The sequence below is a fragment of the Dromiciops gliroides genome, chromosome 4 (genome assembly GCF_019393635.1).
Source record: "Dromiciops gliroides isolate mDroGli1 chromosome 4, mDroGli1.pri, whole genome shotgun sequence".
NCBI classification, from domain to species: domain Eukaryota; kingdom Metazoa; phylum Chordata; class Mammalia; order Microbiotheria; family Microbiotheriidae; genus Dromiciops; species Dromiciops gliroides.
In genome coordinates this window covers 288964509-288983760 of record NC_057864.1, presented here as the reverse complement: position 1 = coordinate 288983760, position 19252 = coordinate 288964509, and the positions used below count along the sequence as shown (strand labels likewise).

Below are 19252 nucleotides of genomic sequence, written 5' to 3'. Positions count from 1 at the left end.
AACTAGCACTGATGAGGAGGCCTATTTGATAATTAACTTAATTACAAACATGATTTATCAATGTAGATGGACTTACTAGTGATCAGTGCCATATCCTTTTGTCCTGGTGAACCCTACTGAAATGGCCACTACTAATGCTGGTAAACCTGCAAGGAAAGCAAAGATCAAACTTTGTTTCAGTTCTAAATCACCCATTTGCCTATGAAATACTGTATGCAGTAAAAATAAAAGAACTGCACAAGGATGAATATTTTTGCAAAACGTGGTTCCAGAAGGAAACAGGGTTTCTTTCAAGTATGAGAAAATTAAAGTGACAACTAGGTTTTCAACACAGAGCATTGCTCTGATGTTGCTAGGTAACTACTTTATTTGACATTGGTTTACAGTGAACTAATAATAGTTTTGATGTTTCTTTCTAGCTTTTTTCCCCCTTTCTCTTTTGAAAGAGAGTAGGTTTATCCTGATTTATAGAAAACTTACAGATTCAAAGCCAGAAGGCAAAACACAGATGGGTGATGAAATATAATAGCAGTGACATATTCATTCAATCACATACTGAGCAAAATGTGCTAACTTTCAATCCATATCATCCACTTTCCACCATGGGAATATAGGAACATAGGAATTTCTCTACTGATGCAGTTATGGTTCATTTAGCTTTGTAGTCTCTTGCCAAAAGACACAACAAGAGAAATGGACTGAGAGTACAGGATAGTGTTCTCTGTCAATCTTCAAGGTTAAATGCATAGCAAGTTCTCTTAACACATACTTATGCCTCTTTCACTCCTGTAATTGTCCAAAATTTTTTGGAATCCATTGATAAGAATTCCTGCATTGCCTCTCAGGGTAATGATCCTCCCCGTGAAGTCATCCTTTTATAAGTCTTTCTTTCTTTGTGCAGGGAAATGAGGGTTAAGTGACTTGCTCAGGGTCACCACAGGTAGTATGTGTCAAGTGTCTCATGTCACATTTGAACTCAAGTCCTTCTGAATACAGGGCTGGTGCTTTATCCACTGTGCCACCTAGCTGCCCCCATCCTTTCATGAGTCTTAAAGTTATCTCATTCAAGTTTCAAAGAGATGCCTCCTTTCTCCTTTTATTTCAGGATTTGAGAGATGAATCTGGGTTTATGATAGCCATATAATGAATTATTTTATAGATTTTGTTCATGTCCTTTCTCAAGCTTTCCCTTTTCCAAATGAAGGATCTCAACCTGTTTTTACTGTGACATATGGTAACTCTCTTGTCTTCCTCAATCATTTGACTTGACTTTCTTTTGACTTCTTAATTTTTTTAATTTAAAGAATAAAACAAGCATTTCCATAAAAAGATGATTGAACATGAAACTGCTATTCTATTATGTATAATATGCTATTTTAAAAACTATATGATATATTTATTATGTATTTTTTCTTTTTTTCTTCCTTTCTCCTCCTAGGAATCATATCATATATCATCAGATCATCCATAAAAAGTGATCGTTTTATTACCTCACTTCCTATTCTGATTCCTTCTATATCTTTTTCTTCTGTTGTTGTTATTGCTAGGATTTCCAACACAATATTGAATAATATTGGTGACAGTGGGCATCCTTGTTTCACACCTGATTTATACATAATTCTGTTTATCATTTCCTTCTCTGGATGCAGATATTATCTTCCTTCATATGTCATTTGTAGTTAATTTGGGAACTTTCTAGATTTCCTCTAAATCCATTATATTCTTTTGGAAATTCCAAAACTGTATAATGTTCTTAGCTTTATATGAGTAGGATACTGTTTTCTATTTTTCATCCTTCTTGAGCCAATGTCCTCATTTAAAAACTGAGCAATGATTCTTTGGCTCCTTTTTGAGAATGATTAATAGCTCATATAATTTCATTTATTCATGTAATTTGAATATACAGTCATTACATGGATTTCTTTACACTTACCCACATCAAAAATAACCATCCACTTTTAATTTTTTACTCATACCATTCTTCAAAATATATACTCCCCATTGGAAAGGCTATTCACTCATTCATTTATACAACATGCTTTAAGTTTTTACTTTATTCATTTAGCTAGGGCCTGGAAACACAAAGACAAAAAAAATGCAAGTTTCTACCCGCAAGGCACTTACATTCTTCTAGTGGGTCCTGGGGGTGGGGTGGAGATGAGAAATGATTCCCTGCTTCCTTTCCTGAGGCATGATTAATAGCTCATAACTTTATTCATATAATTTGGATATTTATTAATTATATTCATTACTTTACCCATGCCCATGTCAAAACTCATCTGCCACTTTTTAATGAAGATTATCTTCAAATGATCTTTTGCCAGTGGATAGCCTCTTCATTAGTCCATTCAATAAGTATTAACTATTTAGTTTTTTCATTTCTGAAGGGGTTAGGGATAGGCAAAAAAAAAAAAAATCTAAAGTCTCTGCCCTCAAAAATGCTATTTTACTAGTGGGAAATAATATTTATACAGAAAAATAAATTCAAAACATATATGTGATTTTTTTGTGGAAAGTTTCATAATATACTGTATATCATTAATAAAAATATGAAAGAAAATCAATCTGAATAGGAATTCCTAAGAAACTTTAATCAGTATGGTTCTTCATCCAGAGAAGTGCCGGGTTTTCTATTTATGACACAGACAGCAGTCCCTCTAACTCATTTGTGATTTTTAATAATCTTGATGGATTTCTAAAAGGTTAAGTAGATTTTCCTTTATCTACATGGATATGTAACCTCTCAATGAAATACAGTAAATCCAAGTCAAGTTTACATTTACAGAAAGCACTTTTCCTTGAATGTTGGCTCTGCAGAATCCTACCATTTACCATCAACAACACCAGGCTATGTGTTATAGAGAGCTGGATTAACTATTTGGAATCCTCTCTATATTAAATGTCATACGTGAATTTACCAACCCTTTGTCATAAGGGCCATTTTATATATTTTGGCTGGCTACCCTAATTTCATTCATAAAATACTTTGGTGGATGCCACTTTTTCCTGGTGATGTGTTTACATTTGGTTTGTAGATTTAGCTTAATTTATTGTCAAGACTTCAACCTATCTATTTTGGTGATAGGAAATTAAGGAGTAGGAATCACTCTAATGTGTTCCTCAATGGATGCTGAAGCAAAAAATTATTCCAGTCTGTCATCCAACTCATTTTCATCTGTGATTTCTCTGTGTGCCCCACCATCAACAAGGAGTCCCACTGATTCTCTAGGTGGCTTCTTCTTTATTGATATAAAATTAGTTTTTATATCACTTTCAAGTTTTTCCTCACAGCTATTTTTTTGGCACACCTAATTGGGATTTATACCTAACCTCTTATACGTGAAGGCCAAGGGTCTTGAAAAATTATAGAGTTTTTATATTTCTAGGGAAAAATAAATTGCATATCCTGAGTTTCAGGTCCTCAAGCATATGCACTGGGAAGACTGTAATTGGCCATCTATGTAGGTAATTTTTGAAACTTGTTCCTAATTTGAATTCCCAAATGATGAATAGATTTTCAGAACTTAACTATTATTATGTATCATATTTCTATTTCCAATACCTCCAAAGATAAAAATCAATTAAGTAAAAAGAGTGAGTGGTCCTATTTCAAAATCTGACCCTTTAAATTCAATTTATGGAGATATGGAAAGTATACTTATTATATAAATAGCTTACCCCATCCAAGGCACAAGAAGCGTTTCCTTATGAGTCGAGTCCTAATTTTCCCTGTTACAGCCATGTATGACTGCCACGCTTCTGTCAGTACCCAACAGAATGAAGCTAGGGAAGAAGAAGTGCAAAAATGCAGTAGTCGTGGTACAAATGCCCTGTAGAAGATAGAAAGACTCATATTGAATATCCAGGGAGAGTAATTTTTCCTTCAAAGGACTGTTAAGTTGATCAATTTGTATCATTTCTCCATCCTCTCTTTTCTCCTCTGGGATAGTTCCCTGGCCATATACCCTCATTACCTCCCCTTCTGGACTATGACAGCAGCATTTCAGTTGGTCTCCCTGCTTCATGTCTCTCCCCACTCACTATCCATCATCCCTTCAACTGTCAAATAATCTTTCTAAAGTTCAGGTCTGACCATAACACCCTGCTATACAAATCTCAACCTCTATAAGCAGCCTTTCTGGATCTCCTTTAAGCTTTAACCTTCTTTTAATTCCTCTTTAACCTTCCCTTTGTTGATCATCTTCAATTGAACCTGCCTTTATTGTATCCCCAGAATTTACTAGTGTCTAATACAGAGCAGGTGCTTATTAAATATTTGTTGACTTAGTTTTTACTAAATGACTAATGTGCCAGGCACTATGCTGGGCTCTGGGATTACAAAGACAAAAATCAAATAACCCTTGCCTCGAGGAGCTTACATTCTAGCAGGCAAGATAATATCAGTGCATATAAAAAACAAAAAACCTAAATTCAAAGTAATTTACAGGGCAGGAGGGGGAAAGACTAGTAGCCAAAAAAAGGTTTCACAAAGGAGAAATTTGAGCTAGATCCCAAGCATAGAGGATATCTCTTCTTAAGGTACAGAGAAAGGAGATAGAAAGTTTACTATAAGAGAAGGGAAACAAATATTTATTAATCACCTACTATGTGTTAGGCACTGTGCTCAGTGTTTTACAAAATGCTTTTTCATTTGAGAAAACAGCAAGTTGATCAGTTTGGCTGGACCAGAGAGTGTGACTAGGGGAATAATATATCCTAAGTCTGGAGACACAGACTGAAGTCAGATTTTAAAAGGATTTAAATTCCAAAGAGAAGAGTTTCTACTTGATCTAAGGGGTTATCAGTAGCCTCTGGAGTATCTTGAGCAGGGGGAGTGCATTAGGATTAGCCTTGTGCTTTATGGATATTACTTTGGCTGAAGTGTCAAGGATAGACTGGGGACAGGAGAGATTTGAAACAAGAAGAACCATTACAAGGTTGCTGCAATAGATGAAAAAGTGATGAAGTTCTGAACTAGCATGGTAGTCACATGAGTGGAGAGAATGGGGCAGAAACTAAAGATGATGTGGATGTGGCAACTGACTGAAACTGATTGGGTATGTGGTGAGGGTGGTGAGGAAAAGTAAGGGTCATAAACTTTGTCTTTACCTGAAAATGTTATGATATTCATAGGATATAATTATTGTTAGTAGAAGGATTAGGAAGCAATTTGTGTGAAAAATAGACACAGAATGGACATTTAGCTACTAGCACCCTATAAGTCCTGGGCATTATAACACCACTGAACCAGAGAAGGCATTTTTGTTACAAAATCACAACAATGTAATTCTCACTTTTCTATTAGTTTCTTTCATGAAGAATTTGGTTTCAAATCTCAATTCCAGAGTGCAGATTAAACTTCCTGCTTTCTTTGATTTTCTTCAAATTCTCACCATCAGGCAAAACTTATGGAATATATGATGGGCTTCTTTTAGTTAAATATGGGACATCTTCAATGACTGTTTGGTGTTTAATGCATCACTTGAAAAAGCGACCTGAAAAATCCTCAGTACAAATCTATTATCCACTTCCTTCTTTGTTGTTTTATCTGCTAAAATGACATTAGACTCACATTAGCAAGTACAAATATCCTTCAGAAGGAAAAAAAATGATCCAAAATTACATTTTTTTTTGATATAAGAATCTTATTTAAGGTGCAACAGCAAAGTATAAAATAAGGTTTGGCAAATAGCCTAGTTACAAAGAAGTATCATGAGTGTTTTTAGGTACTTAATACATTGCTTCTTTGTTATTACATTTCAATGTGTCCTAATATGATCATTTGGAAAAGCTAATGGAGTCACTGGCAATATGCAACTATGATTTCATGACATCTCTTCTCATGTAATTTAATCACTCTGAATATACTGATTATTCCTTTACCCATAAGTGACCTATAAAATAAGTTTGTACTTAAACTTTGGCAATAAGTCTATTCTGTTCATTAATGGTTCCATTTTGGCAAATGTAATTCCTGCTAGAAAAGAGCCTGAATAAATCAGGCCTGGAAATGGGATTAAGTCTTGGTTTGTCAATGTGTTTTTTTGCTTGTCTCTAAAGCCTGAAATGGAGGATTGAGGCAGTTAGAATCTTAAAAGCCCCCAGTGGGAATGGCCATTCAAATTCATCTTGTCCAACTTATACTTTAGGTAGGAACCCCTGAAAATTTCACTTCCATTGATGGGGAACTCACTAACACCTAAAAGAGCTCATTCCATTGTTAGTTTGCATTTCTCACATTGAGCCAAAATGTGCCCCCTCTATAACTTCTATTCTGGGTCCTAGTTTCATGCTCTACAAAAAAGGAAAAAGCCTTTTTCCAGTCCTCCCTTCCCTCAAACTTAATCACTGAGTATACCGATTACCCTTAACATTCAACCTACCTGTAGAATTAGTCTGCATCTCAAATTTATTCCAGTTATCCTTTATGTATCATGTTTTGAACATAGTTGTATGTTGTTTCCCTTGTTAGATTATTCTTCAAAAGTTTCTATCTTTTGCTTTTCTCTGTATCCCCAGGTTTAGTATAGTGTCTGGTACATAATAGGCACTTAAAATACTTATTAGACTGACCCCAACAACTCTGCAAATACTTGAAACATATTAAGGCATATTAAAGTGACAGTTTGTTCATTTTTTCTTTATTGTTATGGAAATAGATGAAGGGTGATAACCAAAACTTTCAACAAGAATAATTCTAATCTTTAGAATTATTTCTACTTTACTTTTAGCCTTTTAAAAAAATCATTCGCTGGGGGCAGCTAGGTGGCACAGTGGATAAAGCAACCAGCCCTGGATTCAGGAGTACCTGAGTTCAAATCCGGCCTCAGACATTTGACACTTACTAGATGTGTGACCCTGAGCAAGTCACTTAAAACCCCCATTGCCCGGCCAAAAAAAGAGTAAAAAAAAAAAAATCATTGCCTTCCCCACACCTGAGGTGATTGAGCTGTTTACTCCCTAAAGGCTTCTCTCTTTCCCATCCCCTAAAGGTTACAGTGCTCTGACCTACTCTGCTTTATGCAAAAGGTCAACATATTGATTGCAGGAAGTATTTCCCTTTGTTTACTTCAGGAAAACACTGAAGGGCAGTGATTAGAGAAGAAACTGAGAAAGGACTATTGTTTTAGAATGTTCACCCTCAGACACTATTTTAACATATTATGATCATTTCCTTGTTCAAGATTCCTATCTTAGCTAAATTGTCTTGCAGTGGGGAGACTTGTTGGAAGTCATTGGGAACTATGTCGGAATATCTCTCTCCAATTTAGAAATGATTTAAAAAAGAATAATGTAAAATTAAATTTTTTCTGGAAAACATGCCTAAACGACTGGGTAGAGTACTAATATTTTTTTCTTTAACAATACAATTTCCTAATCTTTTCTTCCTTCTTCTAAACATCCCAAGTTCCTATAACCAATATCCATGAAATTGATTCAGATTCCCTAACAATATAAGGATGCCATCCTCTGAAAATGTTTCATCTAAAATTCTAAAATCTGGTTGCAGAACTGAATACACAGCTAAGGATATGGTCTAACTAGGGCAGGAGTTTGTAGAAAAGTGCTTGCAATTGTGTTCATCTAGGTCCAGGGTTTCCTGGCAGATAGATTCCCAAGTGTTTTTATTATTTTCTGCAGTTATTTTAAATGGAATTTCATTTTCTATCTCTTCCTGCTGGGTTTTGTTGCTAATATATAGAAATTTTTTGGGTGGGTTATTTTATATCCTGCAACTTTGCTAAAGATGTTAATTGTTTCAACTAGTTTTTAAGTTGATTTTCTATTGTTCTATGAGTACACCATCATATTATGTGCAAAGAGTGATGGTTTTGTTCTTCACTGCATATTCTTATTCCTTTAATTTCTTTTTTTTTTGGGGGGGGAGTCATATAGCTATAGCTAACATTTCTAGTATTATATTGAATGATAGTGGTGATAAGGGACTTTACCCCTATATTATTGGGCAGACTTCTAGTTTATCTCCATTACTGATAAAGCATGATCTTAAATTTAGGTAAAATACTTAGCATTTAATAAAAGTTCCATTTATTCCATGCTCTCTAGTATTTTTTTAAAATAGGGATAGATATTGTATTTAGTCAAATATTTTTCCTGCAACACTTTATATAATCATATAATTTTTGTCATTTTTGTTATAAATATGGTCAATTATGCTTATAGATTTCCTAATATTGGACCATGGAGGAGTTTATTTTAGGGCATTATGCTGTGAAAGTAGCTTAATATTTCATTCCTTTTGTCCTCTAGGTGGAACTGTGAATTGGTCTGGCCTTTTTGGAAAATGATGTAGAATAATATAAAGAAAGTAACTGAAATGTCTGTACTCTTTGATGCAGAGATCCCATTACTAGGCATATACTCCAAGGAGGTTATTAAAAAAAAAACAACGAAAAGTACCACGATGAACCAAGAGGTTTATAGTAATTTTTTGTAGTAGCAAACTATAGAAACCAAATAAATGCCTACCAATTGGGAAATAACTAAACAAGCTTTTACACCTCAATATAATGAGAGATTGCTATACTATAAGAAACTAAGAACATGATGAATACAGAGATGAATGGGAAAACTTGCATGATGCAAAGTCAAGAAAGCAGAACCAGGAAAGAAATATACACAATTACTACAACGATGTATATGGGGAAAACAACAATAACAACCAAAATACATGAAACTACATAGTATAAATAATAATGGTCAATAATTGACCCCAAAGGAGAGATGTGAGGATGCACATCTTTGTAGCAGAGAAAGCCTATCATTGTGCCTTACATATAACATTGGACTCGGTGGATGTGTTGGTTAGGTATATTGAACTTCTTTTTCCATTTTTTCTTCTTTTGTTATAAGGGATCATGATCACTCTCTAGGGAGGAAGGATAAAGGGATATGTTGGGTAATACAGTTGATGTAAAAACAAAAGTGAAGTCCACAATGATTTATTAAACACTTATTTCCCAAGCGCTGTTCTTGGCACTGGGAATATAAACATAAGCACAGATAAGAATCACTTTAAAAAAGATTGCATTAGTTTTGTTTGCTTAATTGTACTTCTTTATAAGAGAGGATTCTATCAAATTGTCGTAGAATAGTAGTATTACTGAGAAATTATAATGACATAAAAAAGAAACTCTATTAAGCATTGAAAACAAAAGGCATTAGTAAGACTTATTATTGTTGTTTCCTAAAGATTGCATTAGCTTTAGAGTCAACCATTTCTCATGTTGTTTGTGGTCCACTAAAAATTCTGTCTTTTTCACACATGTCATGGTAGCCCTTGTCTTCTAATTATAGTTGATTTTTAAAAAATTTTAAGTTAGGACTTTACATTTTTCCATATTAATTCCAACTTACTAGGTCTTACTAGGTCTGATTCACTATTCTAACTGGTTGAGATCGTTTTGGGATAAAAATGATTTGGTCATTTCAAGTGTTACTTTTCCAGCCAGATGATTCTGCTGCTGCCCTTACCCCACCCTCCAAACCAGACAAGAGGTCATGCCTGGGAGGGGCTGAACCACTCAGCTCTCTACACCACAGGACCCAGTTTCTTCTTCACCCCAACCACTTTAATTGCCTTCCCATTCCATTCAATACCCTTCTCTCCTATTCTAGGGTATTTTTGGTAGATGTGAAAAATAATTAATTCTAGATACAAAGAACAATGCAGAATTGATTCACAAATTTTCCCTGTTACACGCACATGACTTACTTTAAATGTAAGAGACTGTGATTGATTGTGGAGAAGAAACCTCTTCTAATTTGATCATTAAAAATATGGTTTCTATTTCTTTGGAACTTATGGAATCTACCAATTCTATATATACACATTGGGAAACACAGAAGTCATTTTCACATATACACAGATCACTTCCCTCCCAACATAATTCACCTTGGAAATGCATTACAGCTTCATGGATGAAGCTGGATGACAAAAGGGCTAACAACCAGCTGTGGGGTAATCAAATATTTAATATATGCCAGAAGAGCCCTCTAAGCAGGGAGGTGACAAAGTCATATATACAAATCTAAGAGACACTGAGTCTCCAGAGGGTACTTTGACATCTGGTGAAAAAAAGGAAAAGTGGACAAAAGATGCTGAAAAGTATGGGATGAACACAATATTGAGGGTACCCAAATACCTTGTAAGTGGTACCACTGGAGGAAAACCTTGCTATCCCTGTCAATAAAGAGAGCAAGGTACTACTTTGCTTAGGCATCAGGATAGATAATTATGAGAAAGGCTGGACAATTAGAAATGTGAGACACGAAACAGGCCTGAAAACTCAGGGACATGAGTCAGTAATTGGGTTGTCTGAACAGAAATGGAACTGGTGAATATGGTGGTCAGTTTTGGTATCTTCAGGGTCTGAGTTCATTCTTCATAATGTGAAGCAGAATGAAATGTAACACTCTATTCATTATTATTTTTTTTTTTTTTGCGCAGAGCAATGAGGGTTAGTGACTTGCCCAGGGTCACACAGCTAGTTAAGTGTCAAGTGTCTGAGGCTGGATTTGAACTCAGGTCCTCCTGAATCCAAGGCCAGTGCTCTATCCACTGCACGACCTAGCTGCCCCCCACTCTATTCATTATACTGTGATAATATGTATAAATTTAAAAATGTACTTTATAGGAACATCAATTTTTTGATTCACGACTTTATTATTCAAACCTTTTTTGAATAGTGGACAACTATTTGTGAGGTAAGTTGTATTAAAAATTCTTTTCACGTATGGGTTGAACTAAATGGACACGTAGATCCCATTCAATTCTCAAATCCTGTGATTCTGTGAATAGGTCTTTAAGTCTCAAACATCATTTTACTCCAGGCACTGAATAGGTTGAGACTGTAGACAAAGGACTGCCTTGTCTTAGATGCTATGCCTGGCACTAACAAGATTAGGACCTCAAGTACCATATTGGGTAACAAAAGGTCTCAACACTGGGCCTGAAATGCATGCTCCATGTAAAAGTTTTCTTCCAAGAATACATTCTCCCATACTGTTTTGGGATGTAGCTTTAGCCATGTATGAGTGTGGCCTGGTCCAGGAGAACATGAAGTTTTGGCCTAAATATCAGGGTCATACGAAATCCTAGGTCCTCAGTGTTTAGAGAGCAAGCCGTTTGCACTTTTTGCTTCCCTAATCCCTGCCTCTCAAGGCACAAATATTCCTGCCCCTGTTCACATAGAAAGAGACATTCTTACAAAAATACTTTTCATTGATATCTTTTGTTTTTATATCACCTAATTTCCCCCCTGAATAGAAATAAATTAGCAATACATAAAGTTTCATTTTCACATGGTGCTTTTAAAAAATGCATATAATGACCATAAAGATTCCTGGCTGCATTAGTTATCCCTTTGACAATAATTATGTCCCTAAAAATTCTATTTTCACTAGTGCTAAGTATTCTCAACCCATGGAATCTCATAAAATACTTTCTAATAAAAGTAGTGTGCCATTATTTCAGTCAATGGCTATGCTAGATGCCATGTAATTCTTGTTCAAATATACTGTAGCATTATTTTCTGGTGAACCAAAAGACATAAAGTGTCGCAGGTATACATACTGTATCATAGTCACACTTAGGGATGGTGATGCCATTAAACTATAAAAATACCAGCCTGGCTATAAATGACAATTGCTTTTTGCTTTCCCAAGTAGCATCAATTTAGAGCATAAAAACAATTAATATTGTCAAATGTATATTTTGGCTGCATGGTTTCAATACATAAGCTAATGTACCTCATTTTCTCCTCGGGGTTAACTGGACAGAGCACTGCAGTGGGAAAGAAGTAAGCTGTTCTGAATTAGTATTCAGCAGAAAGAATTAGTATGCAGCATGACTGCAAGCTCCAAAGTTCTTTATCATTAAACTGAAGCCCTGATGTCATTCAGTCAATAAGAACTTCAGTTTTTTCTTCAGGTCACTTACAGATAATATCTCTTGCATGGTGGTAAGCCAAGAACCACTCTTTCTGGGTTATGATTGTCTTAGCAAGCTGTTGTTAATGCTACATAAACTGCAATGTCATTTGTGGATAGACGCAAAACAAACCTTTCCTAGTTATCTGGGTCCTAAATTCTTAGTCTATGGATTTACTTGCAATCAAAATGTTAGAACCAGAAAGGACCTTAGAGATCATCCAGTACATTCTATCACTTTGCAGACGAGGAAACCAAGGCCCTAACAAAATCTATATCCTGCCCTATTATCTATAAGGTTTTCTCATTTGTTAATGGGTATCTTGCTTCTAATAGCCTAAGGTTCCACTCATTCAGCTCTTCCCAGGGTGCAAAGTCAGCACTAGACCCCAGGCCAGCATTTTCCTCCTTACACCATGCTGAAGCAGAGACTTCTAACCCTCTTATGATAATTTGATAAGGATTTCTTTTCCAGCATTTTCTGATTGGAAAAATGAACATAGCCTAAATTCTATAGGCAATAGCACAGAAAGACTCCTCAGAAAACCAACATGAACAAACAAACCCCGAGAGTGTGCTATGAAATGGAAGCTCTTCTACGTGCCTAAGAGACTGTCCACATGTTAAGAAAGCATAACACATAAATATCATTTGATTATCATTCCTGTCTGTCTCCTTGCAAAGGTACAGGAAGATTCTGTTCTGAACATCTGGATTTCCTTTCCAAACAGCTTACTGTAGTAAATAGAAAAGCTTAGAAGAAAGGCTCATGAGCAGCAAATGCAGCAGGGAAATATTTAACAGTACTCACTAATTTTTAATAACTGCCTTCATTTACCATAAGGACAAATCACTGTTTTATTTTTTTTCTTTTAAACTAAGACACGAACCCCAGTGGATGGGGTGTGATGAAGATGTTTTCAAAGATGCAAAGAGAAACCATGTGGGAAAATGTTCAAATTACTAAGACAAATGCAAAACAAAACATCATAAAATGAGTAGGAATGATAAATCCATGGAAATAGTCAATGATGGAAGGTGTGAAGGGGAAGGCAGACACATAAATATGTTATTGGTTACTATGTGAACAGGACAACCATTCTGGAAAACACTTTGGAAACTATGCCTAAAACACTAACCAACCTGTGCAGAGATCCAATGCTAGGCACATGCCACAAGGAGGTGGAAAGACAAAAACTACATTATTTCATAGTAGCATATTTTTTTTGGTGGTAGCAGAAAACTGGAAACTGCCCATTGATTGAGGAATAGCTGAATAACATAATATATAAATGTAATGGAAAATAATTTTCCACTGTAACTATAATTAATAATGACTACAATAAATTAAGAAAAACATGGAAAGACTTTTAGAAATTGATGTGGAACAATATATACTAGAACTGGAAGAAAAATGAAGACAATGACTACTTTATTTCTGTCTTTTTGTATCTCAGCAACTAGCATTATCCTTTACACATAAGTGGTACTTGATCAATGCTACTTAATTTATTACAATGATGCAAATAAAAGCAATAGATGAACTCAGAATAAATACAAGAACCAATAATGAATCTAGAGGTCAGATGGCTATGAATGCTGGATGTGGCAGAAGAAGACAGATACAATTATTACACTTGATCAGTTCTGACCAGATGTACTTTTATTTTTATTTTTGCTACCAGGGAGGGCTCTAGGAAAGGAGAGAGAATAGACAAGAAAATGCTTTTGATGTAAAAACCTGAAGACATTAAAAAAAATAAGGGCATAATTATTCTCCAGAAACTACTTTCCAGGAATACTAGAGAGATACAAGTAATGATAAAATTATGTTCTATACATGTTAAAATATGTATCTTGCTGAAAATGTGTTTGGGATAAAGGGAACTTGGATGGATTGTCATCCATAAAAAGAATGTCTGATCTTTTTAAAAAAAGTAGTCTTTTGTGAATAAGAATATTTGTATATAACACACAGCAGATGCTTCATTTATACATATTCCATGAAGGATCAGGAAAATCTGGGTTTTCTCCACAATTAAAATAATTAAGTCACTAACTGAAAATAAATTCAAGTATTTAGAAATAGCTAAATATATAAATTGTATGGTTTTGCTGGGAAAATGTTTGTATTATGTTCCATATATGTAAAATGTGTTCATTTATTAAAAGGTACCTATCTCTTTTTTATAGGAGAAATCCTGGGCAGAGTAGATAGAATATTGATTGAGTTTAGTCAGTCATTCAACAACCATTTAATAAGTGCTTACTGTGTGACAGGCATTATGCTAAGTGCTAGAAGTAAGAGCTGGTGGCAGGAAGACATGGGTTCACAGTTCACCTCTGACACTTACTACTTGACTTTAACCGGGAAATTTCCTATAGTTTATTTATTAAGAAATGGGTTGCAGTAGTAATGGAACTTTTTTGAGGAGGAGTTCTCTATGAAATCATAGGTTTGTCATCCATTTTTACTTACTTACCTAAGGATGGTGAGATAGCACTGCTTAGATTCAGAGGACCATCTGAAGCCATTTAAAGGATCACTATGCCAACACACGAGGAAGTGTGTTAGCATTGATCTAAACATCCAGTTCCCACTGACTTGTAGCAAGCCAAAATGGACAAAAGAATGACTCCATTAGGAGGTACATGTTGAGACAGCCAGGCTTTGAAAACTTAGCAGAAATGAGAAGAACTAGGCCCTACTTGAGAAAGGGTTTATTTATTCTGCTTGCAAATTAGAATTGTTAGTCTTCATTGTTTTAATGGCTCAAAGCACATTTCAAAAAGGAATAGAGATATTTTTAATTAATCTATATGTTAAAGCCATTGTCATCAGTCATATGGACTGATTTGTACAGCTTGCAAAAGCCCTAGAAACACTGTTAAAGTGAATCAGCAAGTGGTGCATTAATGTTTTCATTCTGAATGACACCACTTTGGCTAAGGTTCATCATAGATGCCTGCTAATGAAAGGATAATTGAATTTTGTCACCCTAGCAGAAGGGCAGAGATAATGGCTTCCTTCCCCCAGATCCTCATCCATTTGATTCTCTACTTCCTCTAGGGACCGGTCCTTTTTCTTTTGTTTTAGTAAAAGGAGAAAAGAAGGAGAACTGGGTAAATTCATACTCCTATTGGCAGTTCCTTGTAAATACCATTAATAGTTGATATTATACTGTTTACAGTATGCAAAAACTCATACGATCCTCACAGGAACCCTATGAGTTAAGTCTTAGGATGGTGCAGGAAAAAGAAGCCTGGTTTTGAAATAAGAGAAGCTAGTTTCAGATCTTTGCTCTGCTATTGTGAGACCTTGGCTAAGTCCCTTAAACTAACTGGTCCTTTGTTTCCTCATCTGTAAAATAAGGAAGCTGGAGCTAGGCATGGTGGTAAAAGCCTATGAAGGAAGGCTGACAATGGTGAATCATTTGAGCACAGGAATTTTGAGTTCCTGTAAGTCTAAAGCCAATCTAGACTGCAAGAATTGTCTAGAATCACAGTGTTAGAAATGGGATTTGGACTCATCTTCCTGCTTTCAGAGCTTACTTCCAGTGCTTGACATACAATAAGTACTTACTCAATGCTTGTTTCCTTACTCCAAGCCCAATCAATATTATATCTACTATGCATGGGATGCTTCTCCTGCAGAAAGAGACCTTTCAACAAATGGACAAATTTTACTTGCGTGGAACACAGTACACACTTTTTCCTAGTATAATCATACACTAACATTTTGCTTTTTGTAAATATTTAAACTTCTTATTTTCAGTTAGTGACCTAATTCTTTTTGACTTTGGAGCAAAGCATGATTTTCCTGAGCTTCTATGGAATATGTATAAATGAAATGCACTAATTCTGGCACTCAGTAAAGTGGTGAGCCTCCAGGAAGTGGAAGACAATAGACTGAGGAGGAGAGAGCTGGCACAAGTTAGAAATGGGGTAGGTCAAAGCTTCTGTACAGATCAGTAATGAGAGCCATCTGTGAGTGGTTATGACCTATCATGATCACTTTACATGTTCAGAAAGTTAGTGTTGAAGGAGGATTTGAATGCTGGTCTGTCCTGACTCAAAGTCCGGTATTCTTATCACTACAATACATAGTCTCTTTAAAATCTCTCTTTCTATATATGACCTACCTTTTACAGGAGCATTGTGGATGCTTGATGGGAGCAGAGTAGGGTTAGTTCTTAGCCCACAGTACACTACCAGCACCTTCTTAAAGGCTGAATATGAGAGGTATGTGGTATTGTGGAAAAAACACAGGAATGGGTGAGTCAGGGGTTCAAATCTTGTTTCTGACCCTAGTTATATTGGTCAAGTGCTAACTACTTTGCCTCTTTGAAACTCAATTTCCTCATGTGAAAAAGAGCCGTACCACTTTCATTTCTCTGAGGTTAGGATTCTTAATTTTTTTTCATTTCACATATCCATTTGGACTTTTTCTAAGAAAAATAATTTTAAGGCAGCTAGGTGGCAGAATGGATAAAGCACTGGCCCTAGATTCAGGAGGACCTGAGTTCAAATCCGGCCTCAGAAACATGACGTTTACTAGCTGTGTGACCTTGGGTAAGTCACTTAACCCTCACTGCCCTGCCAAAAGAAAAAAAGAAAGAAAAAGAGAAAGAGAAAAAAGAAAAAAATAATTTTAAAAATTGAAGGAAATGCTAAATTCCAGTTAGAAGTTCATTGAAGGAAGGATTTTATTTTCTTGTCCAAGTTCATGGATGCCTGAAATCTATCAACAAATCCTTCCAGGATGATGGATCCCAGCTCTAAGAGTTTTAGTGAAACAACTGCCTTGTCAACTTTGTAATGCCTTTTTGAAAAAGTGAGTTGTTGATGTTATTCCAGTAACCTTAGAGACTTATTATACAATAACATTATTATGATGTGTTGAGATAGAAAGCCACATTTTTAGAGAAATGGTAGAGCTATTAATTCCATAAAACTAGTCACTGAATTTCAGTGACTAGAGAAAGTAGTAATTTAAACATGCTTTGAAAAATCTAAAATGCCAATTTTCAATTGCTTTAACCTTCAAGATATTCCATCCCTAGAAAGATTTATTTGATTTGCATGATTCTTATTGGAACTGAATATACTGTATCCTCCTGAAAAATATGAAAAAGTGTGTGTCTTAAAGGAGCTTGGGTCAATTCCTTTCCCACACTAACTAATGAATGACTGGCTGAGTTGACTAAAAAGGCAATAAACCATTAGGAAAATTCAATAGGAGGTATTAAAACAATGATTAGAACTATGAGAACAATAGGAGAAAGGAACAAATAGTTCATATATAGTCTTACCACTCTCATTTTATATTTGAAGGATGAAGATCGAGAGCTGAGATAACTTAGTAAGGTCTAAGTGAATAGAACATTAGAATAGGAAAGAGGATGCCTATTAGCTGTAAGATCAGCAGTGAGATAGCCCACCTCTCTGTGTCTGTTTCCTCTTCTGTAAAATAAGGGTAAAGTACTTGTTCTACCTACTTCACAGGGTTATAAGGAAATAACTTTTGTAAAGTTTTTTTTTTTGTTGTTGTTGTTTGTTTTGTTTTTACATGGGGCAATGAGGGTTAAGTAACTTGCCCAGAGTCACACAGCTAGTAAGTGTCAAGTGTCTGAGGCCAGATTTAAACTCAGATACTCCTGAATCCAGGGCTGGTGCTTTATCCACGGTGCCACCTAGCTGTCCTCAAACTTTTGTAAGTTTTAAAACATTACATAAATGTGTAATTATTCTTACTGCTAATAAGTAGTGACAACGATGAGATAAGAATCCAGATTTCTTGACTCTTAATTCAACTATATTCTATCTGTTATGTTGTGCTACTTTCCAGAAGGAAAACAAAATAATAATCTTGTCCAAATATAGTACGCATAGGCAAATTACATATTAACAAATTCTTTACTCGACCTAGCTTTAATATGAAACTCAGGCTGCGGGTTGTCTCTCTAGCAAGCAGTTACATTTGAGAGTCCATAGCCTTACTGAGTTAGATTCTCAGTTTTCCCAACACATGGGGTAATGACCCCAATCAGAGAGTACACCATTTCAGGTTGAATATAAATGACAAATGATGGAAATTCAGGCAGCTTTAGCATCATGGTTTTTGTGTGACATGACTAAGAATCCTATTCAGGAAGCATTCATTTGTTTGGAAAGATCAGCTCAACCCAGAGAGACTTTTCTTTTCCTTATTTGTTAATGGATTTCTTGTCAGTCAGGAATTAAGTCTGTGACATTTATTGAGTGTTCACGCTGTGTGGAGAACTTTGTACTAGGTGGAGTTATATGTGGTAGACAAGACACAGTCTCCACCCCCAAGATGCTGCAGAAAACATCAATAAAGCAAACATAAATATATAATTATAAGCCTAATATAATAAAAGCTATAGTGAAATATGAAAAAATGTTTATCAGAGTGGCTAAATTTGGGAGAAATAAAAACATTTAAGTTTAAATTTAATATTCATTTTTTATAAAAGCATGACAATACAAAGACTTAAAATTCTAAATCTTCCTTCACTCCCTCCCTTCCTCCCTCCCTTCCTTCTTTCCTTCCTTCTCCCCTCCCTCCCTCCTTTCACATAGCAGGTCAGATAGTGGACAAAAGTGTGTAGTAGATAGAATTCTGGGCTTGGAATCAGGAAGACTTGAATCAAAATCTAGACTTTGTCACTTACTAGCTGTATGCTCCTGGGTAAGTCACCTAACCTCTGTCTGTCTCACTTTCTTCATCTGTAAAATGGGGGATATAAGTAGCATCTACCTTCCATGCTTTTGGTGATGATAAAATGAGGTATTTTTTGTAAAGTGTTTTGCGAGCCTCAAAGTGCTACATAAATGCTAGCTGATTGTTATTATTTTAAGAAAAAGAGAAAGACAGAGCTTGGTTAAAGGAGCAATTTCCAAGAGTTTCAAATTTATGGACGGCACAATAACATAAGATAAGGAAGGAGAAAAAGCCTTCTAATTGTTTTAAAATAATATAATATAACTACTACTTGGCTGTTATCCCAATAGAATGCTATTGGAATTATGGTAAAAATATTATCTGTGTTTGAATTATTCAAAGACCAAAAACTAGATTAGGAGAACATGTTTTGCTATTTTAAAGGTGGGCCTCTGAAGAATGGATTGTTTTAAAACTTGAAATTCAGCATGAGTACCATTTTGGAATCAATTAAAAAGCTGAATTAAAATAATGCATTTTAATTGTTTTGGGAATTCATAAAGGAATGTCTTCTATCACTGAAAAAAAAAAGAGAAATGATGATATCACCAGGTC

General features: G+C 35.3%; 1 protein-coding gene across 1 annotated transcript in view; it reads right to left on the bottom strand.

Moving 5' to 3' along the window:
• The window catches only part of ADGRB3 (adhesion G protein-coupled receptor B3), an 890484-nt gene that overhangs the window by 84868 nt on the left and 786364 nt on the right, over nt 1–19252 (bottom strand). The window contains 3 exon segments of the mRNA XM_044001123.1: nt 77–146; nt 3679–3787; nt 3789–3830. Coding sequence (XP_043857058.1) covers nt 77–146; nt 3679–3787; nt 3789–3830 — 221 coding nt within the window.